This window comes from Salvelinus fontinalis, chromosome 3 (assembly GCF_029448725.1).
Source record: "Salvelinus fontinalis isolate EN_2023a chromosome 3, ASM2944872v1, whole genome shotgun sequence".
Lineage (NCBI taxonomy): Eukaryota > Metazoa > Chordata > Actinopteri > Salmoniformes > Salmonidae > Salvelinus > Salvelinus fontinalis.
In genome coordinates this window covers 47,915,186-47,941,894 of record NC_074667.1, presented here as the reverse complement: position 1 = coordinate 47,941,894, position 26,709 = coordinate 47,915,186, and the positions used below count along the sequence as shown (strand labels likewise).

Genomic DNA, 26,709 nt, shown 5'->3' with positions numbered 1-26,709 from the left:
CCAGACAGAACTGTTTCGGTTTTCACTTTATTGTTTTGTATTTGAAGTGTTCAGTTTTGGATTTATTAAATAAGATGAACACTAATCACGCTGCGCTTTGGTCCTCTCCTTCCACCGACGACAACCGTTACACACACAGGACACCCACTTCGAAATTGGCCCCTTTCAGCCTTGATGAAAATTGGCGTTCTGCGATCAAGGAACATTTTCTGAAAATGTCAAAGATATTTGAGGTGGGTTCTGGTGAGAGAAACCAAAATCGCATTGGCCAGCACACAAACAGTAAGTGTGTGCCATATATTAACAATTACCTGTTTCCATCACGGACTCTCAGAGCTCTTTGGCTGTGGCAGGAGCTGGTGCCAAGGCAGCCTGCTGTTGATAGGGAGGCTGTGAAGGCTGGGCCTGCTGGATGGCAGTCAGCAGAGAGGGAAACCAGATAAGAGTGTCCATCTTCACATAAGATGAATGACCTTAAGTGACTGATTAGATAGAGGACTATTAAGGATGATCTGAAAGGTGCCTCACTAAGTACTTTTGCAACAGGAACAGGGACGTAAGGGTAATAGAATGCCACAGCTGGGACAGAGGAGTGTTGGCAGCTGTGTAAGCAATTAAAGCAATTCAATTTCAACACTAAACTTGAAAAGAAAATCAACACTTTCATGTAATTTAAAAGTGTACAAGTAAGCTAACTCATATGTTAAGGTTAGACGTCTTAGTAAAAAGTAGGCTATTATTATTAAAGCATAATTTCAGGTGAAAAAAAACCAAGTTGATCCTGATCTACTGGGTGAGCAGACTTCTGTTCCAGACCAGCAATAGCACACTTGATTATTAACTAATTAGGTTTGATACATTGAATCAGGTCTGTTAGTGCTGGGCTGGAAAATAAATGTGCACACCCAGCAGGGTTGGCCTGCCCCAGTTGTAATAAGTTATAACATTGTGTGACTATTAAACTGTAACATAGGTACACGTATACTGTACAAAGTTACAATTCATATAAGGAAATCAGTAAATTAAAATAAATTCATTAAGCCCTTCATTAGCCCCTCCACCCATCAGACAATCCTGCAGGTGAAGAAGCAAAAATGTACATTAAATTCTCTGGCAACAGCTCTGGTGAACATTCCTGCAGTCAGCGTGCCCATTGCATACTCCCTCAAAACTTGAGACATCTGTGGCATTATGCTGTGTGACAAAACTGCTAATTTTAGAGTGGCCTTTTATTTTCCCCAGCACAAGGTGCACCTGTGTAATGATCATGCTGTTTAATCAGCTTCTTGATATGCCACACCTGCCAGGTGAATAGATTATCTTGGCAAAGGAGAAATGCCAACTAACAGGGATGTAAACAAATTTGTGCACAACATTTGAGAGAAATAAGCTTTTAGTGCATATGGAACATTTCTGGGATCTTTTATTTCAGCTCATGAAACATGGAACAAACCCTTTACAGGTTGCGTTTATATTTTTGTTCAGTGTATAATCCATGGTATACAAGGATGTACCCTTATTTTCTTGGGACATTCATTGGGACCTCTTCATCTGCAGACAGGGTTTGACGGCTCTGCATCTGACGATGAAAAATGTTCTAATAGGATTCTGATTGGGGTGACAAAATCCTACAAGGCTTATCAAAAACCTATAGGATAAAAAATAAAAAAATATCCGTCTGCCTGCATATTTCAAGAGATGGCAAATTAGGTTTCTGTGAGATACCCGATTGGTTGGACGATGCTTTTCTTGTCAATCTTCCTGAAGAAACAATCAACCCTGCATCGTTAACACTATGGAAAGGTCAAATGCTTTATTATCTAATAAAATAAAATAAAATAGTATTTGTCACGTGTTTAGCAGATGTGTAGCGAAATACTTTAAATGTTGAAAGAGTGTGGGCGACGGAGAGAAACAAAATGGTGCCATTTGAGGTGGGCGCTGGAGATGAGGGTGTGAGCAGGTTAGTGGGGTGATGTGAATGTTTGTGTGCGTCTGTGTTTTTATTTGTTTGTGGATGTTTTGTATTGTTAAAAAACAAAATAGGAAAAAAAGTAGTCCAGCATAGGATTCCAATAGGATTCTGGTAGAGGTGATACAAAATTCTATAGGACTGCAAGAAACGTATAGGGTCTGATAGGATTACTTTTGATTCCCATCAGGAAAAAAACAGTCCAATATAATTCCAATAGGATTCCAATACAGGCGACACAAAATCCTATAGGACTGTGAGAATCCTATAGAATCCAATATGATTACTTTTTATTTCCAATAGTAGAAAAGTATTCTAATAGGATTCCAAAAGGAATCTGATAGAGGTGACGAGATTGAAAAAATCACGATTGAAAAAATCACGATTGAAAAAATCACTAATCCTATAGGATTTTTTCACAAGGGCTGAAATGATGTGGAAACAATGTTGATTCAAGCAGTTTTTGCCCAGTGGGTAAGTTGATGTTCTGTGGTCCCCACAGGCCCATCCAAACATGATAAAGAGGAAGCACGTTAAATAACAATGAAATACATTTTTCCAGAAATATAAACTATAACCCACAAGTGAAAATATCAGAAATAAATTATACATTGCCTATTAATAACAAGATAGCATTTGGGAACAGAGAAGGAAGTGCAATCAGGCAGCTTTCCACTCCACCAGGTAGGCTAACTGCCTTTGAGTTTAATATTATAAACAAAAAACGATAACAAAGAACTTGATTGCATAATAACTTTATTATAAGTTAGATAACAGAATCTACCCCAAACCCCAATGCCTTAACCAAGCTATCTGAAATTAGACAAGACCACCCTAAATGTTAACAAGCAGCTGTCCATACTAGAACTCCACTAGGTAGCTGCGTGCCTTCATCAGACGATTGAGCTTGTTCTGCAGTGCAGCCCTCTTGCTGCCGATGTCGGAGTCCTCCTTCAGCAGCTGCTCGATGTTGTCCTTCTCCTGCAGAGTCTGAAGCATCTCCCTCTGCAGCTGGGAAGCAGACTCCTGCAGCACCATGTAGCGGATTACCATGGGAATCTGATCAGCCAGACGCTGACTGGCAATCTGAAACGAGGAAAATACGAGGAGGAGTGTATCAGCTCTTGGGCATGAGACAATAAACTTCCTTTAACAGTAGCCTACTGTAAATACTCCTGACTTACATGATAATAGGACTTGAGGTGCAGCATCATCTCCCGTAGGGTAGCATGGGTGTCACTGCCGTTGACAGTACTCCTTACAGAGACAACAGAGAACCCTTTCTGACTCCCAAAAGAAAGGGGAGGATTTTTAACTAACTCTCCCTCCTCCAACTCTTCCTCCTCCCTCTTCCTCTTCCTCAGGCTATAGCTGTAGGTGCTGTCCTGTGTGTACACTATCAGCTCCATCTTGAACTGAGTCCTCAACGTTGACTCAGCCGTAGACTCCTTCTCCTGCTTGATGATTTCGATCTTAGTCTGAAGGCCAAAAAACGAGTTATTCAATGTGTTATCTCCGCATCTTGTTTAGGTTTAACTTGATGACCAGCTGTGGCAATTTTAGTTTAGGTTTAAATCGTGACATGAATATGGAAAAGTATATAGAAACAGTTATGAAAACAGTTACCTTTGCTGTTTTCAGGAGGATAGGGAAACCTGTGAAGCTGTTCTGAGCCAGCAGTATGAACGCATTCCTAGCAGCATCTAGAAAAGGGAAGAAACACCACTGTGATACATACAGATGTAGGATCTTAATTTGATCACTCTTTTGTTGCTAAGAATTTTCCTGTACAGCAGGAAATGCAGATGAGCTTCATGATTTACATAAATTCACTGAAAACACACAATAACACAAGGTTATATTAACGGTATTGCACACATAATTGTTTATTTGTATTGTTTGTATATTGTTGTATTTAACATTCCTGTGACTGTCCTTGTTTATCAGTGTATGACTATTTTGTTACTTGTCATATTATGTGTTTCTTGTGGACCCCAGGAAGAGTAGCTGCTGCTTCTGCAAAAGCTAATGGAGATCCAAATAAACAAATAGGCATTTTGCATGTAGCCTAATTTTGGCCGGCTAATAGCCTAACCACCAATCAAGTAACATTATGGACTAAACGTTAAAATCCTGTTGCTGCAGGAACATTTTGCTGCGACAATACTGGTCGAACTAAGATCTGACATCGGTAGGACTCAAAACTACTACCAAACTCAAAGATAGACTACATTCTTGGATGGGAAAATTTAAATCATTTTGGTGTCTTCATAGTTGAATCAAACCCAATGACTGGGTTTCAGGATATATATATATATATATATATATATATATATATATATATATATATATATATATATATATATATATAATATATATATATATATATATATATATCTTTTAAAGATCTATGTACTCAATACTATACCTGATATCTCTTTCAGCTTCTTGACTGCTGGTTCCTCCAGTTGTTTGATCTGGTCTTTCACAATCACCTCAAAGGTCTTGTAGTTGATGAACCCTGGGAGCTCCCTTCCACGGTACCGCTTCTCATAATCAGCCACTTCTTTTTCAATCTTCTTATTAACTGCAATATGAGGCATCCACATTATCCTGTTGCTTAACCTAAACGTGTGAGTGTAAGCATTCAATGTCATTTTAGATTCACAAGAAAGATGATATGAGGCTACATTATTTTTTATACATCTTAGTGCAGTATGTTAACAATCTACAACCTTGATATGATATTTTGTTTGTCTTGAAATATCTGGGCACTACATTTGACATTTTGATGATGGATGATGCAGGAAAAGAAAACATATTGACATAAATGGCAAATCTCGGTTACCAAACTTCCTGACCCAGTATTTATGGCCAATGTTTGATTGGTGTATGAGAATTGTGTACTCACAGTTCTTTCCAGAGCGATCCAGGTGTGCCTTCCATTTCCCGAACTCTGTTCTGAGTGTGGAGAAGACATTGATGTCTCCACTTTTCAGCTCCTCCCCAGTGCTCAGGTTAATGGCATCCTGGGTGAACAAAGTCACTTTCTGCCACACGGAAAGAGGAAGTATCACGTGTCAGTGTATCCTAAGAATGAGGGACTTTGATTGCTTTGAGCTTCAGGGACTCACATCGATCAGAAAATACAGCCGTTCTTTTGGGTCTTCAGGGGGTCCGGTACCACATTTCTCCAGAGCGGTGCGTGTCTCCTCCAGCTTTTCCTCAATCTGCTCTTTTAGACGAGGCATGGATTTCTAAACACAAAGAAAGACATTCAAACAAGGCATATAACAATACACCGTGCAAATAATCACTGTATATTCACATAAAGCCAGAGAGGTACAGGGACATCATAATGTAATTAAAAATCCTACACAAAACATGTTTGTGTATCAGTTTTTTTCATTCATCCACAATCCAACTGGGTCCTCGAAAACAACAAGAGACCATTAATTAAAAAACAAAGGTATAGTATAATGTGCAGCAAATGTAATGGAAGAGGAATTCACCTCGATATGTTTCACTAGTTCAATAGTTAATTTCTCCGCCAGTTTAGGGATGGTGGCATGCCCCTCATCATAAAGTGTGCTACATAAAGGAAAGAGAAAATGTGAAAACACAATGCAAACCTTTCAGAAAATGTTGATGTATTTGTCAGACAATAAGACAACAACAACAACATAGATCTGAAAATGATAGGGGAGACAGCGTAACAACTCAGACACACCGGTAGGATTGTCAGACGTTTTCAGTCCGACAATACTTAGCAACTCTGAACAGAATGTCGAAGTCAATCTCTTTTGTGCTCACACAGCAATGACCTTGAAGTCATTAGCCAGTCAGAATTGTTCAAATAACTCAAACCAGAAGGAGGCAGTAGTGTTGCTTGGCAATGCATGTCTGTGTGTGTTGCTTTATGGTCTAGTCCAGGTATTCCCAAACTGGGGTACGCGCAATGCCGTTGGGGGTACGCCAAATAAAAATGATTGATAAAAAAACAAAAAAACAATTCTTCACATTTTTAAACAGTCCATTTATTTTTTCCAACAGGTTTTTTTCTCGCCTGAGTAGCCTCGTTTCACTGCCAAAAATTAAATTCAACCATCTAGTAAACCATCTAGTTTAACTTTGTTAAAGCAAGGCCCTGAACTCTCGTGTCTATTCTGCACTATGCAATGATATGAGCAGCGACCATGTAACGCTTTTACAACATACATAAGTGCGCTGGTTATCAAGGGGCAAAGTATTGACATGTTTTTTTTATTGAGAGACGAGCTTAAAGTTTTCTTTACTGACCGCTTGTATGATGACTGTCACGTTCCTGACCTGTTTTCTGTTGTTTTGTATGTGTTTAGTTGGTCAGGACGTGAGCTGGGTGGGAATTCTATGTTGTGTGTCTAGTTTGTCTGTTTCTATGTCCAGCCTAATATGGTTCTCAATCAGAGGCAGATGGTAATCGTTGTCCCTGATTGAGAATCATATATAGGAGGCTTGTTTTGTGTTTGGGATTTTGTGGGTGTTTGTTTCCTGTCTCTGTGATTGTCTGCACCAGATAGGTCTGTGTCGGTTTTTGCACATTTGTTATTTTGTATTGTTGTTTGTAGTGTTTTAGTTGTTCTTTATTAAACATGTTTAACACTAGCCGCGCTGCACTTTGGTCCTCTCCTTCACCCCTGGAAGAAAACCGCTACAATGACGAGTTTCTCACACGACTGGCCTATCTGGGTGATGTTTTTTCTCGCCTGAATGATCTGAATCTAGGAATACCGGGACTCTACACAACTATATTCAATGTGCGGGACAAAATTTAGGCTATGATTAAGAAGTTGGAGCTCTTCTCTGTCTGCATTAACAAGGACAACACACAGGTCTTTCCATCATTGTATGATCTTTTGTGTGCAAATGAACTCAAGCTTACGGACAATGTAAAATGTGATATAGAGAAACACCTGAGTGAATTGGGTGCGCAATTACGCAGGTACTTTCCCAAAACGGATGACACAAACAACTGGATTCAGTATCCCTTTCATGCCCTGTCTCCAGTCTACTTACCGATACGTGAACAAGAGAGCCTCATAGAAATTTTAACATGCGGTTTTGTGAAAATTTAATTTAATCAGAAGCCACTGCCAGATTTCTGGATTGGGCTGCGCTCAGAGTATCCTGCCTTGGCAAATCACGCTGTTAAGACACTGATGCCCTTTGCAATCACATACCTATGTGAGAGTGGATTCTCGGCCCTCACTAGCATGAAATCTAAATAGAGGCACAGACTGTGTGTGGAAAATGATTTAAGACTGAGACTCTCTCCAATACAACCCAACATTGCAGAGTTATGTGCATCCTTTCAAGCACACCCTTCTCATTAACCTGTGGTGAGTTATTCACAATTTTCGATGAACAAATAAGGTTTTATATGTAAGATGGTTAAATAAAGAGCAAATGTGCCCTGGTCCTATAAGAGCTCTTTGTTACTTCCCACAAGCCGGGTTGTGACAAAAACTCACTCATGTTTAATAAATGTATCATATTTTATTTATTTTATTATTTTATTTTATTTACCGTTATTTTACCAGGTAAGTTGACTGAGAACACGTTCTCATTTGCAGCAACGACCTGGGGAATAGTTACAGGGGAGAGGAGGGGGATGAATGAGCCAATTGTAAACTGGGGATTATTAGGTGACCATGATGGTTTGAGGGTCAGATTGGGAATTTAGCCAGGACACCGGGGTTAACACCCCTACTCTTACGATAAGTGCCATGGGATCTTTAATGACCTCAGAGAGTCAGGACACCCGTTTAACGTCCCATCCGAAAGACGGCACCCTACACAGGGCAGTGTCCCCAATCACTGCCCTGGGGCATTGGGATATTTTTTAGACCAGAGGAAAGAGTGCCTCCTACTGGCCCTCCAACACCACTTCCAGCAGCATCTGGTCTCCCATCCAGGGACTGACCAGGACCAACCCTGCTTAGCTTCAGAAGCAAGCCAGCAGTGGTATGCAGGGTGGTATGCTGCTGGAATGTGTGTGTGTGTGGCAGGCTTACAATGATGGCAAAAAACAACATTTGAGAGTGCGCTGACTCTGGTGCAGGAGGGGGTATGCAGCTGGAGGTTGAATGTTTGAAGGGGTACAGGACTATACACAGTTTGGGAACCACTGGTCTGGTCAATAGCTAGCTGCACTAATGTTGCTATTGTTGTAGAAAGCACTTGTTTATACTAGCCAGATGGCACCAGAAAGATAACAAGCTAGCAATATTTTAATTCACTCTCCATAATTGCATACTGCCCATAGATACATTTTTAGCTACCTGGCTAACGATAGCTAAATACTTAGCATGATTCGCTAGCTACCTGTTGTGCTAGCTAGGTAAAGTAATGACACTGCATTGATACTCGGCATCCAGCTACAGGCAGCTGCTTCATGGAAACATATCCATTGTGATTTAACTATAATGTTACTGGCTATAGTGGCCAGATAGCTAGCTTGGTAAAGCATTTAGTGTTGTGCGCATTGTGCTGCACTTATTACCACTCCCTTCATTTCATATGAGGTGTGTGTGACTGCCTTGCTCAGTTAGGAAGCTAACTAATAAGCTAGTGCGCATGATCAAACCTAAAAAAAAAAACATATTCAAGCACAAAACTCCTTTGTTTTGTGCTTGAAGAACAATTCTCATGAAAAGGGTGGATGAGACCGGAAAAAGTGCCCTATTTTTTGTTTTTTATTGTCACTCCCCCCACAAAAATTATAGCAGTTTTGAAACTGCAGTAAAAGTGCAGTAACTGCAGTCGACTTTAGTATTTTGGACGCAGTCGTTACAGAATAACTGCAGTGTACTGCACTGTAACTGCAGCTACACTTCAAAATTACTGCAGTAAAAAAACTGGGTTATTTTGAACGCAGTATTTGAAGCATACTGCAGTTAAACTGCACTGACTGCAATCATTCTTCGTAAGGGTCCAGTCGCCTCCCCCACGTGGAGGTCCATGCTCTCTGTTTGGCTCAAAGTAAAGTTGTCGGCCACTGCTGAGCATTGCAATTCTACAAGTAGAAACTGCAGTTTCATCGGTACCAGGTCGGTACACAGCTGGTACGTATTTTATTCTAGCAAGAGAAGGAACGGACTCATACTGTGATAAGTATCTATCGGCAGTCTATACGGTCTCAGATTCTCAGTGTGTTTCATGCTTAAGATGGTCTGGCTCGTTGGATGGAATCTTTTGTAAATCTTGTTATCTTGTGGGGTAAAGAGCAATAATTGGCCGCAGAATGTTCTTGACTAATTGTCAGCCCTCTGTGTACCAGACTTAAAGCACACTTCAACCCAGAGGACCAACCTGAGATGAGCGTGCTCTTTGAAGAAAGCTTTTTCCCTCTCTGTGGCCTCGGTCAGTGAAACTTGCTCCATGATCTCCTTCTGGCCCCTGCACTTGACTATCATGTAGCCCTTAGTCAGGTGGATAACCTCATTATGAACTATGTCCACCACAGTCCCTTCTGTGCCTTTGTCTACCAGGTCAGGCTTGGTCAGGATGCCTATTCAATGGGAAACACACACAAGTCTCACTCATTAAAGTCAACACAAGTCCACATGGTTTATAATCACCATTACACAAGAGCTTGCTTCATAATAGTTGAGTAAATAATAAAGGGTGGAATACCTAATGTCCTTCCACCTTGAGGGTCCACCTCCTGTGCCATCTTCAAAGCCTCTGTGGTTGCAATGTCAACGTTGCATGGCACAACCACCAAGTTGATTGTTTCTTGCTTCGTGATGAACTTCCGTATCAGTCTCTTAATCTGGAAATGCCAAAGATTATTATACTGTACATAACATGTGGTGGGGGGATACGTGTCATTTTGGCTTCTGCTCTAAAACTGGGGTGTCAAATGAACAATGGTTCCCCACTAACATTGGGGGTGGGGTGGAAGGGTGTACCTGTTCCCCAATGTTCTCAGGTTGACCCTTGACAGCTACCCGGGCGATGCCTGGCAAGTCTATGAGTGTGAGGTCTGGGACGTCAGGGGAGCCAATCTCCAAGCTGATGAGGTCATCACTGATACCCACCCCCACACCTGCCATTTCATCCTGGGCTGGAGTGGGGGAACAAGAATACAGGTGCCTTAGAAATAGTTAACTGTACCAACAGTTAATGGTATTTTTAATGGTTTTAGGTATACATGAAAATAGTATGTTAGTGAAGAATAGTGACTCAGTTTAGACACTTGAGGTAATGAAAGTGGGTCAGTGACAGTGACCACGCCCACCTTTCCGAATTTTCTTCTCCACATCAGAGGGATCCTCAATCTCCTCCTCGCGGTTATTGTAGCTGATTTTTCCGTGCCATTCCTCTCCTTCTTTCTTCCTCTTCATCTTCAGCTCGAGAGGGCATCGTGTTACAATACCTGTCAGGGTTGACAGGGGAGGAGTTAGAGAGTGTAAAAGAGATTAAAGAAACTGCAAGAAACCCAGAGAAAAACAGCCCATATACATCAACCTGTCAGAGAGTTCATTGGAAGAAGAGGGGTGAGAGAGAGATGAAAAAAGAGATAAGAATATCAACTTACAGTGCCTTCGGAAAGTATTCAGATCCCTTGAATTTTTCCACATGTTGATAAGTTACAGCCTTATACTAAAATGAATTAAATAAATAAAAATGTCCTCAGAAATCTACACACAATAACCCAAATGACAAAGCGAAAACAGGTTTTTAGAAATGTTTGCAAATGCATTAAAAATAAAAAAAAACAGAAATACCTTATTTACATAAGTATTCAGACCCTTTGCTATGAGGCTCGAAATTAAGCTCAGGTTCATCCTGTTTCCATTGATCATTCTTGAGATGTTTCTACAACGTGATTGGAGTCCACCTGTGGTAAATTTGATTGATTGGACATGATTTGGAAAGGCACACACCTGTCTATATAAGGTCCCAGAGTTGACAGTGCATGTCAGAGCAAAAACCAAACCATCAGGTTTGGCGGAATTGTCCGTAGAGCTTCAAGACTGTATTGTGTTGTAGGCACAGAAATGGGGAAGGTTACAAAAAATGTCTGAGCATTGAAGGTCTCCAAGAACACAGCGGCCTCCATCATTCTTAAATGGAAGAAGTTTGGAACCACCAAGACTCTTCCTAGAGCTGGCCGCCCGGCCAAACTGAGCAATCGGGGGAGAAGGGCCCCCGATCAGGCCTTTATGGTAGAGTGGCCAGACGGAAGCCACTCCTCAGTAAGGCACATGACAGCACTCTTGGAGTTTGCCAAAAGGCACCTACAGACTCTCAGACAAAGATAAAAAAAGATTATCTGGCCTAACGAAACCAAGATTGAACTCTTTGGCCTGAATGCAAAGCGTCACGTCTGGAGGAAACCTAGCACCATCCCCAAGGTGAAGCATGGTGGTGGCAGCGTCATGCTGTGAGGATGTTTTTCAGCGGTAGGGACTAGGAGACTAGTTGTCACGTTCCTGACCTGTTTTCTGTTAGTTTTGTATGTGTTAGTTGGTCAGGACGTGAGTTTGGGTGGGCAGTCTATGTTTTGTGTTTCTATGTTGGTTTAATAGGGTGACCTGATATGGCTCTCAATTAGAGGCAGGTGGTTTTCATTTCCTCTGATTGAGAGCCATATTAAGGTAGGTGTTTTCACATTGTTTGTTGTGGGTGGTTGTCTCCTGTGTCTGTGTCTATGTACGTTGCGCCACACGGGACTGTTTCGGTTTGTTTGTTCGTTTGTTCGGTTTATGTAGTCTGTTCCTGTTTCATGCGTTCTTCGTGTCATGTAAGTTCATATGTTCAGGTGCGTCTACTTCGTTTGTTGCTTTGTAGTTTGTTAAAGTGTTTTCGTATTTTTTCGTCTTTACTTTAATAAATCATGTCATATCACAACGCTGCATTTTGGTTCAATCCATGCTCCTCCTCTTCGGATGAAGAGGAAGAGGAAAGCCGTTACACTAGTCAGGATCAAGGCAAAGATGAATGGGACAAAATACAGAGAGATCCTTGATGAAAACCTGCTCCAGAGCACTCAGGACCTCAGACTGGGGAGAAGGTTCACCTTCCAACAGGACAATGACCCTAAGCACACAGCCAAGACAATGTGGCTTCGGGACAAATCCCTGAATGATGTTGAGTGGCCCAGCCAGAGCCCAGACTTGAACCTGATCAAACATTTTTGGAGAGACCTGAAAATAGCTGTGCAGCGACGCTCCCCATCCAACTTGACAGAGCTTGAGAGGATCTGCCGAGAAGAATGGGAGAAACTCCTCAAATACAGGTGTGCCAAACATGTAGCATTATACCCAAGAAGACTCGAGGCTGTAATCACTGCCAAAGGTGCTTCAACCAGGTACTGAGTAAAGGGTCTGGATACTTATGTAAATGTGATACTTCAGTTTTTATTGTTAATAAATGAGCAAACATTTATAAAAACCTGTTTTTGCTTTGTCATTATGGGGTAATGTGTGTAGATTGATGAGGGGAAAAAAACTATTTAATCAATTTTATAATATGGCTGTAATCTAACAAAATGTGGAAAAGGTCTAGGGGTCTGAATACTTTCCAAAGGCACTGTACATATCAACTATATCATCAGAAACTAAACATAGAAACTAGCAAACACAATTGCATTTTATAGATGGCAGATTTAATGCACAAAAATACAGTGATGAATACAGTGATGAGATCCTGTATCTGTGACCAACAGATGCATATCTTTATTCCTAGTTGTGTGAAATCCATAGATTTGGACCGAATTAATTCATTTCAATTGACTGATTTCCTCATTTGAACTGTAACTCAGTAAAATCAATTAAATTGTTGCATGTTGCGTTTATATTTTTGTTCAGTAAAGTTGATTGCAACATACTGGCCGAGTACTCATATCATTTATTGGATTACCTGCCATTTAGGGGCCTACTTTCCCACTGCCCTCATCTCACCTGTTTCATCAGAATCTAAGTAACGTTTATTCGCCAAGTGCATTCACATGGGGCGGTAGGGTAGCCTAGTGGTTAGAGTGTTGGAGGTTGCTATATCAAATCCCCGAGCTGACAAGGTAAAAAAAATCTGTCTTCTGCCCCTGAACAAGGTAGTTAACCCACTGTGCCTTGACCGTCATTGAAATTAAGAATTTATTCTTAACTGACTTGCCTAGTTAAATAAAGGTACGAAAAAATAAACATGTACCTACCAGGAATTTGACATGATGAAGCCACAATAAACACATAATTTACACTATCAACATGTACACTTCGTAGAAAAACAACAACTACAGGCACTGTTAACACTATAAACTACACGATAAATTATGCACATACAGAATGTTCATGAATTATCACTCACCACTCCCCCTTGGCAAAGCCACCCCAGATAGTGCCTCCAGCACGGAGCTCTTCCCTGAACTCTGGTCCCCTATCACGGCGATAGCTGGCAGCGCAAGGTCTTTCTCCACACCAAGAGAGCGTAGAGAGTCGATGAGGTCAATACTAGGACGCACCTTCACCTCATAATGTTGGTTCAGTGTATAATTCATGATTTGCTATAAAAAACGGTTAATAGACTGCAACTGCAACTGACTACACTGCAACTGACTACTGGCTGGACAGGTTCTGTAGAAAGAGTAATCCCTGGGAAACGATTCTTAACCATAATAGAGTTTCACTTTCATTTCTTCAACACCGAAGTAACCTGAGTGTTTCATCTCACGCGATTTTACATACATTTTTCAAATGTTCAAATTTCTATAGCTAAACCATCCTGAGGCCAGAAAGTAATTCATTGACTTGCAGCCTGTAATTGTTGATGTGAAATATTAAGTATGTCTTCAACTGTAAACCACGGACAAAGTGGCAGAGACTCAACAATATGCAGATTAACATCATGCACACAGCTAGATTTATGAGTATAGCATTTCTGAGCAATAGGAAAGGTCACATTTTGTTTGTGTGTGTGCATGTGTGAGTTTACCATGTGTCTTATTGTTATTGGTTCAACATTTTATAAGCATATTCTCTAATAGACAGGTCGGAACCAACATGGTTGAATTCCTCCTCCGGGCAGTGAAGAGACCTGACGCCTCTGGAGGTGCAGGTGTAGAGGGACTTCGAACTGATGCTAAAGTATGCACCGGACAGATGCGGGAGTCTAGGACGGTGTTGTGACTTTACTTTCATTAATCTGATTACTTTTATTTATTTAATCCACTAACTACATTTAATTACTACCCAATTAAATTAATAATGTAAAAATTCATTAGGATTTGGGGCACCACGGAAGAAGTTGGTATAAAGAGTTACCATCTCCTGAATTAAACTCTATAAGGGTCTTTACTCATTTCATCTATAAACAGTCATCTTATTAATCATTACCTCTTATCAAATCATAATTCTACACAAATACACACAAATTGGTTGAATTATTTATTTACTAGCTAACTAAATAATAACACAGAATAAACATACACCCTTTACATGAGACAAAGGTCGCTAGTGGACTGACAAAATATGATGGCTTATTACACAGAGATGGAGAGGAGGGAATAAGAGAGAGACAGAGAAAAAGGGACACATTCTATAACTATTCTCCCATTCACCATATACTTTGCACACAAACCACCGCCCGTTTGGAATAAGAGATCATGAATGTATTTACTTGTGAAATGCCTTCATTCGTCGTTTATCTCGGTTGGAACCAAGCCTTCTCGGAAAGTTGTTGGCCTTCTAGCTATATGGCTCTGATTGTCCGAAAGGGGTCTCCCCTTTCCCGTCTTCTTCTGTTGTTCACTCTGGAAGATAACCAGCCATGTTACTGGTTCCCATTGGCGATGAGCATAGTAGGATAGTCTCACTTAGAATCGCTTTTCTCGATATCTGACTTATGACAGCTGAGTTAATTTCTTCACCTCCTGTTGAGGTTCAAAGCGTCAACCAATCCAAACGTGCAGCTCTCTGCCTCACGTTTCCTGGTCTTAAGGTTGATGCCTTTATGCACTCTTGGTCAAAAAGGGCGTTGCGACCTCACTCGGGGCATGGCTACTTAATGTGTAAAGGATATGATTAGAAGTGATCTCTTATGACTCCTAAAATCACATTCAAATCTTAACAAAAATACCTCCTTCATTTACCATATCCTATGCCCGACATATTGGATGGAAGCTTGACAGATAAAGGGGGTATCCTTTCCAAGTTACAGTATTTGGTCCATACAGTTTTTAATAACATCACAAAAGGAAAACTCCATACATTTTCCCTGACACCCAAAAGTAGTCGTTACATTTTGACAGGAAAATTGTCCAATTCACACAATTAATCAGGAGAAAATTCCTGGTCATCCCTACTGCATCTGATCTGGCAGACTCACTAAACACAAATGCTTCGTTTGTAAATTATGTCTGAGTGTTGGAATGTGCCCCTGGCTATCCGTCCATAAAAAATAAAAATAAAAAATTGCTGCGTCTGGTTTAGTATAAGGAATTTGAGATATAGTTTTACTATTACTAGTTTTACTCAAGTGTGACAATTTAGTACTTTTTCCACCACTGGATGTGGCTGGGGGTTATAGCCTTTCTTTCACATGACCCATCAAGTTAGACAAGTGTGTCTGGGTAAGCGTCATCTAATATTTATAAAATATCTGGACAGTTTCTGTTTACCTGGAGTTTTTCCTTGTTGTAGGCTACTACCACTTTTAGTCTTAAACTTTACTACACTACTCACTGTTTAGCACATGACCTCACATGTGAATCCTTGTTGGGTGGGGCTGGCTTAAGAGGGTGTGAACAATGCTGAATGGGTGTAGACAAAGGAGAGCTCTCCAGTAGGTACAAAACATTCAAAGGCCCTTTTCTCAAAAGTGAATTTACAATTTTATCAACTTTCAAAGCAGAATTACTTTCCCAATGTTCCTAAAAAATGCAGTGTATCGTATACCATTTTATCCAATGTCAAAAAAACAATTTCAGATTTTGCTACATAAGACTGATTTGAGCCGGTCGGTCACATATTGTTCCATTATTCACTTTTTGGACGTTAGAGTTTTGGGTGGGCAAAAGTCTCTCTAGACAAAGGCATTGCTTTGGTTGATACTAAAGGGTAGAGAGAGAGTTCTCTCCTGCTCAAATTTACGACTGGGTGTGGAGGTGTCAAAACCATCCAGCAGCTCCCCCTCTCTCCTCTGTGGGAGAGAGAGAGAGAGCTGGTTACTGTCACCCCTCCCAGTCTGATCTGACCCATTCTGATCCTCACAGGACTGTCATGACAACCGCCACAAAAATAATTTATTGTTGTTGTTTGGTTGTGTTCATTTTGTAATTATATAGTCCCCCCAAGTTCATAAATACATGTTATTTGACCTAGAAATTGTATTTCTTTACAGATGTGATAGCCAGGCCCAGCCAATCAGGATAAGGTTTCCCCACAAAAGGCCTTTGTTACAGACAGAAATATTCCTCAGTTTCATCAGCTGTCTGGGTGGCTGGTCTCAGACAATCCCGCAGACGAAGAAGTTGGATGTGGAGGTCCTGGGCTGGCATGGTTACACTTGGTCTGCGATTGTGATGCCGGTTGGACGTACCTCCAAATTCTCTAAAACAATGTTGGAGGCAGCTTATGGTAGAGAAACGCACATTCAATTCTCTGGCAACAGCTCTGGTGGACATTCTTGCAGTCAGCATGCCAATTGCATCTTCCCTGTCACGGCTGTTGTAAGAAGAGGACCAAGGTGCAGCGTGGTCAGCGTACATTTTCTTTATTTTAATCAAAATGACGCCGAACAAAACAATAAAAACTACAAAAACAAACCGTGAAGCTCAAAGGCTATGTGCCCTAAACAAAGTCAACTTCCCACAAAGACAGGTGGGAAAAAAGGATACCTAAGTATGGTTCTCTATCAGAGACAACGATAGACAGCTGCCTCTGATTGAGAACCCCACCCGGCCAAACACAAAGAAATACACAACATAGAACATAGAATACCCACCCCAACTCACGCCCTGACAAAACCAAAATAGAGACATAAAAAGGATCCCTATGGTCAGGGCGTGACACTCCCTCAAAACTTGAAACATCTGTGGCATTATGTTGTGTGACAGAATGCCACAGCACAAGGTGCGCCTGTGTAATGATCATGCTGTTTAATAAGCTTCTTGATACACCACACCTGTCAGGTGGATGGATTATATTGGCAAAGGAGAAATGTTCACTAACGGATGTAAACAAATTTGTGCAAAAAAAATGAGAGAAACAATATTTTTGTGCTTTTGAAAAAAATTCTGTGATATTTTATTTCAGCTCATGAAACATGGTTCCAACACTTTACATGTTGTGTGTAGGTCTCTGACCTCCTCCCTATAGGCTGTCTCGTCGTTGTCGGTGATCAGGCCTACCACTGTTGTGTCGTCTGCAAACTTAATGATGGTGTTGGAGTCGTGCCTGGCCATGCAGTCGTAGGTGAACAGGGAGTACAGGAGGGGACGGAGCACGCACCCCTGGGGAGCTCCAGTGTTGAGGATCATCGTGGCAGATGTGTTGCTACCTACCCTCACCACCTGGGGGGGGGCGACCCGTCAAGAAGTCCAGGATCCAGGTGCAGAGGGAGTTGTTTAGTCCCAGGATCCTTAGCTTAGTGATGAGCTTTGAGGGTACTATGGTGTTGAACGCTGAGCTGTAGTCAATGAATAGCATTCTCACATAAGTGTTCCTTTTGTCCAAGTGGGAAAGGGCAGTGTGGAGTGCAATAGAGATTGCATCATCTGTGGCTCTGTTTGGGTAGTATGCAAATTGGAGTGGGTCTAGGGTTTCTGGGATAATGGTGTTGATGTGAGCCATTACCAACCTTTCAAAGCACTTCATGGCTACGGACGTGAGTGCTACGGGTCTATAGTCATTTAGGCAGGTTGCCTTTGTGTTCTTGGGCACAGGGACTATGGTGGTCTGCTTGAAACATGTTGGTATTACAGATTCAATCAGGAACATGTTAAAAATGTCAATGAAGACACCTGCCAGTTGGTCTCTACATCCCCGGAGCACACGTCCTGGTAATCCGTCTGGCCACGCAGTATTTTGTATGTTGACCTGTTTAAACACGTCGGCTACGGAGAGCGTGATCACACAGTCGTCCGGACGAGCTGATGCTCTCATGCATGCCTCAGTGTTGCTTGCCTCGAAGTGAGCATAGAAGTGATTTGGCTCGTCTGGTAGGCTCGTGTCACTGAGCAGCTCGCGGCTGTGCTTCCCTTTGTAGTCTGTAATAGTTTGCAAGCCCTGCCACATAAGACGAGCATTGGAGCCGGTGTAGTATGATTCAATCTTAGCCCTGTATTGACGCTTTACCTGTTTGATGGTTCGTCGCAGGGCATAGCAGGATTTCTTGAAAGCTTCCAGGTTAGAGTCCCGCACCTTGAATGCTGCAGCTCTACCAATTAGCTCAGTGCGAATGTTGCCTGTAATCCATGGCTTCTGGTTGGGGTATGTACGTACATTCACTGTGGGGACGACGTCCTTCGATGCACTTATTGATGAAGCCAGTGGCTGATGTGGTGTACTCCTCAATGCCATCGGAAGAATCCCGGAACATGTTCCAGTCTGTGATAGCAAAACCGTCCTGTAGTTTAGCATCTGCTTCATCTGACCACTTTGTTATAGACCGAGTGACTGGTGCTTCCTGCTTTAATTTTTGCTTGTGAGCAGGATTCAGGAGGATAGAGTTGTGGTCAGATTTACCAAATGGAGGGTGAGGGAGAGCTTTGTACGCGTCTCTGTGTGTGGAGTACAGGTGATCTAGATTTTTTTCCCTCTGATTGCACATTTAACATGTTGATAGAAATTTGGTAGAACTGATTTAAGTTTCCCTGCATTAAAGTCTCCGGCCACAAGGAGCGCCGCCTCTGGGTGAGTGGTTTCCTGTTTGCTTATTTCCTTATACAGCTGACTGAGTGCGGTCTTAGTGCCAGCATGTTTCTGTGGTGATAAATAAACAGCCACGAAAAGTTTAGCAGAAAACTCTCTAGGCAAGTAGTGTGGCCTGCAATTTCTCGCAATATACTCTACTTCAGGCAAGCAAAATCTAGAGACTTCCTTAGATTTCGTGCACCAGCTGTTGTTTACAAATATGCACAGACCCCCCCCCCCCCTCGTCTTACCGGAGTGTGCTGTTCTATCTTGCCGGTGCAGCGTATATCCCGCTAGCAGAATATCCATGGCGTTATTCAGCCACGATTCTGTGAAACATAGGATATTACAGTTTTTGATGTCCCATTGGTAGGATATTCGTGATCGTACCTTGTCTAATTTATTGTCCAATGATTGCATGTTGGTGAGTAGTATTGACGGTAACGGCAGCTTTCCCACTCGCCTTCTCCGGGTCCTGACCAGGCATCCGGCTCTTTATCTTCTGTACCTCCGTCACTTCCTCTTGCAAATAACGGGGATGACGGCCCTTTGGGTTGTTTGGAGAATGCCTTGTTGTGGAAAAATCTTAGTCTAATCCGAGGTGAGTGATCACTGTCCTGAAGTTATTTTTTGCCGTAAGATACGTTTGCAGAAACATTATGTACAAAATAAGTTACAAATAATGCGAAAAACCACCCCCATAATCGCACAATTGGTTGGGCGCCTGTAAAACTGCTGCCATTTCTTCCGGCGCCATTTTGAGCTTGATCTTGCTTGATCTTGAGTTTCTGTATGAATACAACTGCTCTGCTCCCCTCAATGCTCTGAAGAAGAAGGATGTGTCTTGGGCTTTCGAGGACTTGAAGGAGGCCCTAACCAAAGCACCAATGCTACTCTCCCATGGCTTCTACCTGCCCAAAGTACAAACAGATGCCAGTGACCTCGGGTTGGGAGGCAGAAGCAAGCCACAGTCACAAATGTTCCCTCCCCTTGGACTGGTCTGACATAGCTTTAGCTCAGCAGTGTAAACCTGAGGTGCAGACCATAATGTCCAGTGCTGAAGGCCAAGACATGGATGCATTAAATATGCCATTGAAAATGGGTATCTGTACCTGGTAATCCCTGTTGGACAGGGAGGTCAAAAGTTGAATCTGTTCATCCTACATGGGATGAGAGAGCAGTTCTTGAGATACTTCCACAACAGTCCCCTTAGTGGACATTTAGGGAGGCTAAAAACCCTACTCAAAGTGCTGGAAGTTACCTGCTGGCCCGATGTGAGGAAGGATGTATGGGAATACACTCAGAACGCATCAATCGCACATTGAAGACCATGATTACAACCTTCGTGAAGGACAAGCACAACACTTGGGACAGCTGGTTGCCTTAGTTCCGCTTCTCCATCAACTCTGCCTGGCAGGAGTCAACAGGTTTCACACCTGCAGAAATTGCTCTCGGACCGAAGCTGAAGGGTCCGCATGAAAGGCTCATCAGCAAGTCACCTGATCCTGACCAGAATGCCTACTCACTGCTCGAGAGGCAACAGCTCATGCTAAAGTAGGTTAGACGCAATGTTTCTAAAGCTCAAGAAAAACAAGGGCGTTACTACAATCCAAAACGCCAACACGTTGCTTTTGAGTGTGATGATCTGGTGTGGATCATAGCCCACCCACTGCCCAAAGCTGATGCTGGTTTCCAGCCAAGGTTCTTAAGAGGCTAGACCCATCAACTACTTTGTAGCCCTCCTTAGCCAGCCTGTGTCGTGAATGAGCCTAGTCAATATGACGTGATGACTCATCCAGTCCTCAGACAGAAATCTGATAACACTGAAACAGGCCTCAACCACAAGCAGCTGGACAGCAGCAAAACCCAGTCAATGGCAGAGAGGAGTAGACTGTAGGCAGATGATCCTCTGCTGGACGGCGGAGGTTCATCATATATGGCGACACCCCCGTCAAACCTCGGCCCCTGGGATGGAGCTGGTAGAGTTGCCTGATGGCGCGTGGGCCATGAAGCGACGACACCACGGATTGTCTTCACCTACAAAGGAACCAATGTGTTACCTGACCCTGTGTAGACATCACATGTAAAGAAGACAATGTGTTATGTAACTTTGCTTAAATGTCATGTGTAAGGGGAGGATGTGCTGTGTTGCTCCCGAGTAGTGCAGTGGTCTAAGGCACTGCATCTCAGTGCTAGAGGTGGTACTACAGACACCCTGGTTTGAATCCAGGCTGTATCACAACCAGCCGTGATTGGGAGTCCCATAGGGTGGCACACAATTGGCCCAGTGCTGTCCGGGTTTGGCCGGTGTAGGGTGTCATTGTAAATAAGAATTTGTTGTTAACTGACTTGCCTAGTTAAATAAAGGTTACATTTTAAAAAGTCAGAAGAGACATAGGCAAAAATGGGGTAGAAAAAACAATTTAAAAGATAGGGAAAGTGCAGAGATTCTGGTGCTGATTGATGTATTAGAAGTTATGGGGTAAGGTAAGAACAGGACTTAACTACTATTGTTAGAAACTACTGCATTGTAATTGCTATATGACATTTTTCTTTAAAACCATCAATTGTGAAGCTGTGGAACCAAACGCAAAGTGTTACTGGTTTTCATTAGTAGTTAAATTATTTGTTGAATAAAGTGCTAAAGAAGAAAAGTAGCATTATATCAACTATAGGCTCAGAGGGTTCACCATAGGTGGCTTGCTGCCAGACCATATAGTGGGCTCGGAACAGGAAACCACAGGGGAGCTCGAGGGTAACTGTGTAAAAAGCACACAAAAGGAGTACTGAGTATCTATAGTTTGTCCTTACTCAGACGAAGTGCCAAACCCCTGCTTTCAGCAAATAATTTATTTCAAGAAATGTGTTTTAGCCGAAATCCTATACCCAAGACTTAACGAGTGTGACTCACACATAATGGGATTTTCCGGTCAACTAGAAAGAGAGGACCAGCCGCTAGCAGGAGTGTCTGAGATTATGCTGCGCTTAAAAAGTTTAACCCCGTGGCTGAACGTATCCAGCGTGAACAGCGAGATAACACGCAGTAAGAGCCAGGCCAGTGCGGGGAGCTGGCACAAGACGTACCGGACTGGGGAGGCGCACTGGAGGCCTGGTGCGTGGAGCCGGCACAGGTGGCACCGGACTGGTGACACGCTCTTCAGGGCGAGTGCAGGGAGCCGGCACAGGACGTTCCGGGCTGGGGGTCTGGGATAAATAAAAAAATTGGACAAAACATACATCACGACAAGAGAGACAACACAACACTACATAAAGAGACCTAAGACAACAACATAGTGTAACAGTATAACTTTAGACCGTCCCCTCACCCCGACCCGGGCGCGAACCAGGGACATTCTGCACACATCAACAACAGTCACCCACGAAGCATTGTTACCCATCGCTCCACAAAAGCCGCGGCCCTTGCAGAGCAAGGGGAACCACTACTTCTAGGGTATAGACAACAGCACAAAGGGGCCTGGATATACTTTTACTATGTTACGTCTAGTCTATGAGACCAGGCTGCAATAACCAACAGGTTTTTTAGGTAGGCTGTCCTCCTTTTATACCTCTAGATGTCCCTATCTCAATAAATAAGGGATGAGTCTGGTTTTTCTATCAGTAGAATAGCCTGGACTGGAACAGATACAACATATATCTAAATGGGTGATCAAGAAAATACACAGCCTTTTATTCTTTAATTTAGGTCCTGCTGCTGAAAAGGGTAATATCTTGCAATTGGATGTCTAAAGTTGTCTTGTATGTAGACAAATCAGTATAAGGATGCAAAATAGTATATATACTTGAATGTTGTATTTTCATCAACTGTTAAGTACATGTCCATTGCTTTTTATGGATTTTGTGTCCATGACTCGTGTGCAAAACAAATTCCCATTAAGGGCGTACAGGTTTCATTAACATTCATTTATTTAAAGGGATTACTTTTATATATACCGAACATAAATATGAACGCAATTTGTAAAGTGTTAGTCCCATGTTTCATGAGCTGCAATAGTAGATCTCAGAAATTTTTCATACGCCCAAAAAGCTTGTCTTTCAAATGTTGTGCACAAATGTGTTTACATCCCTGTTCGTGAGCATTTCTCATTTGCCAAGATAATCTATCCACCTCAGGTGTGGCGTATTAAACAGCATGAACATTACACAGGTGCACCTTGTGCTGGGGAAGGTCTTGTCACACAATGCCACAGATATCTCAAGTTTTGAGAGAGAATGCAATTGGCATGCTGACTGCAGGAATGTCCAACAGAGCTGTTGCCAGAGAACTGAATGTTTGTTTCTCTACCATCGTCGTTTTAGAGAATTTGGCAGTACGCCCAACCGGCCTCACTGCCGCAGACCATGAGTACCCACGCCATCCCAGGACATCCACATCCTGCTTATTCACCTGCAGGATCATCTGAGGAGGGGGAGGAGGGTTGTTGAGGGGTATTTTTGTCTGTAATAAAGTCCTTTTGTGGGGAAAAACTCATTCTGATTGGCTGGGCCTGGCTCCACAGTGGGTGGACCTGGCTCCCAATAGATTAGGGCCTAATGAATTTATGTAAATTTACTGATTTCCTTCTATGAAATGTAACTCAGTAAAATCTTTGAAATTGTTACATGTTGCGTTTATATTTTTGTTCAGTATATATCAGCTACCCCTGGCACTGAATATCATTATTCTCCCTGAATAGCGTTAGAATAGCATTTGTTTCTGATGAGTAAGAGAGGGGGAGAGGGTGGCTGTTTGTTTCACTTGATATCATTATAAGACAGTTCCATCGAGTCACACTGTAGAGCCCAATGGGAGCACCCTGCTGCCTGGAGATTGACTGAGATGCCGTGTCTTCTAAGGAAAGAACATTGTCAAGTTAATGAGCTATAGAGATGGAGCATAATTTACTAGTGCGTGCACCACACTCAGTCAACTGACTGCATATCACTGTCTTGTCTCTGTTGTGTAAAGCAGCATAGTGCTCCATAAAATGCTGTCTTTTGTCATTGTATCTTAATTTATTTTGAGGTTTGCCTGTCTTGGACCTATTGAGCAAACACTGTATGTTTCTTATACAGTAGGGTATGTTGGTTGTGTAGTAACCTAGACTACAGTGTAGCTGTCCACATCTCTGGCAGCAGATCTGAAGTGACAGACAGGCTGATGATGAGGAGCAGAAAGTCTTTGAGTGCTATCCTCCTCTCCCGTTCATCATCAATCTCTTGTACTTTGGCTTCAACTCTTGACTGTGCAAGAGATGACAAAATGCTAACATTATTGAACATGCTGGAACCCAGCATCGTAAATAAATGTCGTAAATAAATCAATGACGTTCCTTGAGTGAATTTAGGAGATTAGGCCTATATGATTTGCTACTTTTCTGTCCAGTCATTACAGTGTATACACTGTCACATATGTCTCTCTGGATATAATTATTTTACCCTGAAACAGACACACCCTGACATCTGAGAATATACATGTTCTATTCTATACATATTCTATTCATAATCTCGGATGTCAGGGTGTGTTGGGATAAAAGAGTGATATCCAGTGAGAGACATCAGTCTTGTGTGATGGAGAGAAGAGACTGCAGAGAGGAGTTAACACTTCTTGGCTGGTGTGCATTGGTCCTGTTCTTAATGGCCACAGCCTATTGGAGCAGGGAGAGAAGCACAGATACAGCACCACACTGCATTTAGTCAGGAAGGCCATGCTACTAGCTCAGTGTGCCCTTTTCCCTCCCCCAAAATCTCCAGAGATGCAGTGCACCTCCACAACCACAGCAGGGCACTCTGATGCCTTGATGATGATGGTGGTCAGAGGGTAGTCACTCGATGGCCATGCTGGAATGGACCTAAGACTTATTAGTATAGTAGTCTGAACTGATGAGAAAATACAGGTGCTCAACTGGAGTCACATTCTTTTGAGTCAATATTTTTGTTCAGTATAGACATACTCACATAGTTTCAGGCTTTTACCGGGGTAAGAGAAGTTACTCACAGTTTCAGGCTTTTACCGGGGTAAGAAAACAGAGAGCACATGACTACAGCCCTTCACTCTCACTGCACTAAAGTGCTTTTACCAGTTTCTTGAATTTCTCCAGACACATTCTCTTTGGGAAAGCTTTTCTTCCTTCATTTCATATTCGTACCATTCAATTTCTTAACGCAACATGTAACAATTTCAACAATTTTACTGAGTTACATTTCATATGAGGAAATCAGTCAACTGAAATAAATAAATTAGGCCTTAATCTATGGATTTCTTATGACTGGGAATACAGATATGCATTTGTTGGTCACAGATACATTAAAAGATATGGGCCTCACAATGGACCTCAGGATCTCGTCACGATATTTCTGTGCATTCAAATTGCCATCAATAAAAATCAATTGTGTTCGTTGTCATGAGTTTATGCCTGCTCATACCATAACCCAAACGCCACCATGGGGCACTCTGTTCACAACATCGACATGAGCAAACCATTCGCCCACACGACACCATACACGTTGGTATGCCATACATGCGAGGCCGGTTGCACGTACTGCCAAGTTCTGTAAAACGACATTGGAGGCGGCTTATGGTGGATAAATTAACATTCAATTCTCTGCCAACAGCTCTGGTGGGCATTACTGCAGTCAGTATGCCAATTGCATGCTCCCTCAAAACTTGAGACATCTGTGGCATTGGGTTGTGTGACAAAACTGCACATTTTAGAATGTCCTTTTATTCTCACCAGAACAAGGTGCACCTGTGTAATGATCATGCTGTTTAATCAGCTTCTTGATATGCCACACCTGTCAGGTGGACACATTACCTTGGCAAAAGAGAAATGCTCACTAACAGGGATGCAATCAAATGTGTGCACAACATTTGAGAGAAATATTCCATACGATTATTTTTTTTTTTTGTGCGCAAACTGATAGCAATGGCACACTCCCACATAGTCCGACTTGGACACTGGTATAGAAAGGTTAACATGTAATGGTACAATAGGTTCACATACCTGTTCGACACCTTGGAAGCTGTATTGACTAATGTTTGAAATCCTATTTTACTTGTGTTCTTTGGTTTCATGTTGAACCACCCAAATTAACAGGAAGCTTTAGTGTAGAACAGGTCACTTGGCAACAGGTGTGCTTAGGCAAACACTAGCCTTACTGTGACCAAGCCCGCTTAGGTGCTGTTTGTTAGGGCCAAAGTAATAGTCAATCTGAGCTCCAGATTGGATCATCTTAAATACGTAAGTGCTGTTCCCTGAGAATAGCAATAAGGAATCTCTGTTGTCAGGTCAGATGCTCATTGTTAGATTCCCAAGTTAAACTAATACATTCAGCCAGATACCTTTCATTCTAAAGCTTGGGGACAAATGACTGCTGGACTCATTACCCAGCGATTCCTGTCTGCTGATTCAGGTTTACTGGACACTGATAATTTTCTTTATTGAGACATAAAGTCTGGGATTAGGTTTGTTTGTTTGCTAGTAGAATTCCTTCACTCTGGTAACAGTAAACAAAGGGCCACAGACTTAACTGACTGCCTCTCTCTGGGAAATGCTGTTTCTGCTCAACCATCTGACAGACGTTCATTGCCCATTCTCCCATCCCTATGGTAACCAAGCTGAGGTGTGTTTAAAGGTGGTGCTCTGCCTGGTGCATTGGGTCGGGGCAGGGTAAGGGGTGTATCAGGTACCTCTATGCTGGAGTTAGCCTGGCCCATTAGGGATACTGGCCAGTCTACCCATGTCCCCTAAGACACTCTTTGTGCAAATGTCTGAGAGAGAGAAAAATAACATACCATGAATATGGACTTGTCCAATAGCATTATTCAAAATGCTTGTAAAATAT

The 26,709-nt window shown here is 42.2% G+C and overlaps 1 protein-coding gene across 1 annotated transcript; it reads right to left on the bottom strand.

Annotated features, from left to right (window-relative positions):
* Positions 1 to 2,711: 2,711 nt before the first annotated feature.
* LOC129851020 (interferon-induced GTP-binding protein Mx2) lies at positions 2,712 to 13,611 on the bottom strand. The gene is made up of 12 exons (XM_055917178.1): positions 13,325 to 13,611; positions 10,254 to 10,391; positions 9,925 to 10,079; positions 9,647 to 9,785; positions 9,323 to 9,521; positions 5,485 to 5,563; positions 5,107 to 5,229; positions 4,884 to 5,022; positions 4,401 to 4,559; positions 3,599 to 3,675; positions 3,157 to 3,450; positions 2,712 to 3,058 (listed from the first exon to the last, which is right to left on the bottom strand). The coding sequence occupies exons 1-12, from the start codon at positions 13,512 to 13,514 to the stop codon at positions 2,834 to 2,836; spliced, it is 1,917 nt and encodes a 638-aa protein (XP_055773153.1). The 5' UTR covers positions 13,515 to 13,611; the 3' UTR covers positions 2,712 to 2,833.
* Positions 13,612 to 26,709: the final 13,098 nt, after the last annotated feature.

Excerpts from the sequence above, each read along its gene's own strand:
- LOC129851020 (XM_055917178.1), bottom strand. The coding sequence starts at position 13,514 with ATGAATTATACACTGAACCAACATTATGAGGTGAAGGTGCGTCCTAGT. Across the intron at positions 5,023-5,106 it reads GGCTGTATTTTCTGATCGAT|AAAGTGACTTTGTTCACCCA; the intron begins GTGAGTCCCTGA and ends TCCGTGTGGCAG. Across the intron at positions 3,059-3,156 it reads ACCTCAAGTCCTATTATCAT|ATTGCCAGTCAGCGTCTGGC; the intron begins GTAAGTCAGGAG and ends TCCTCGTTTCAG.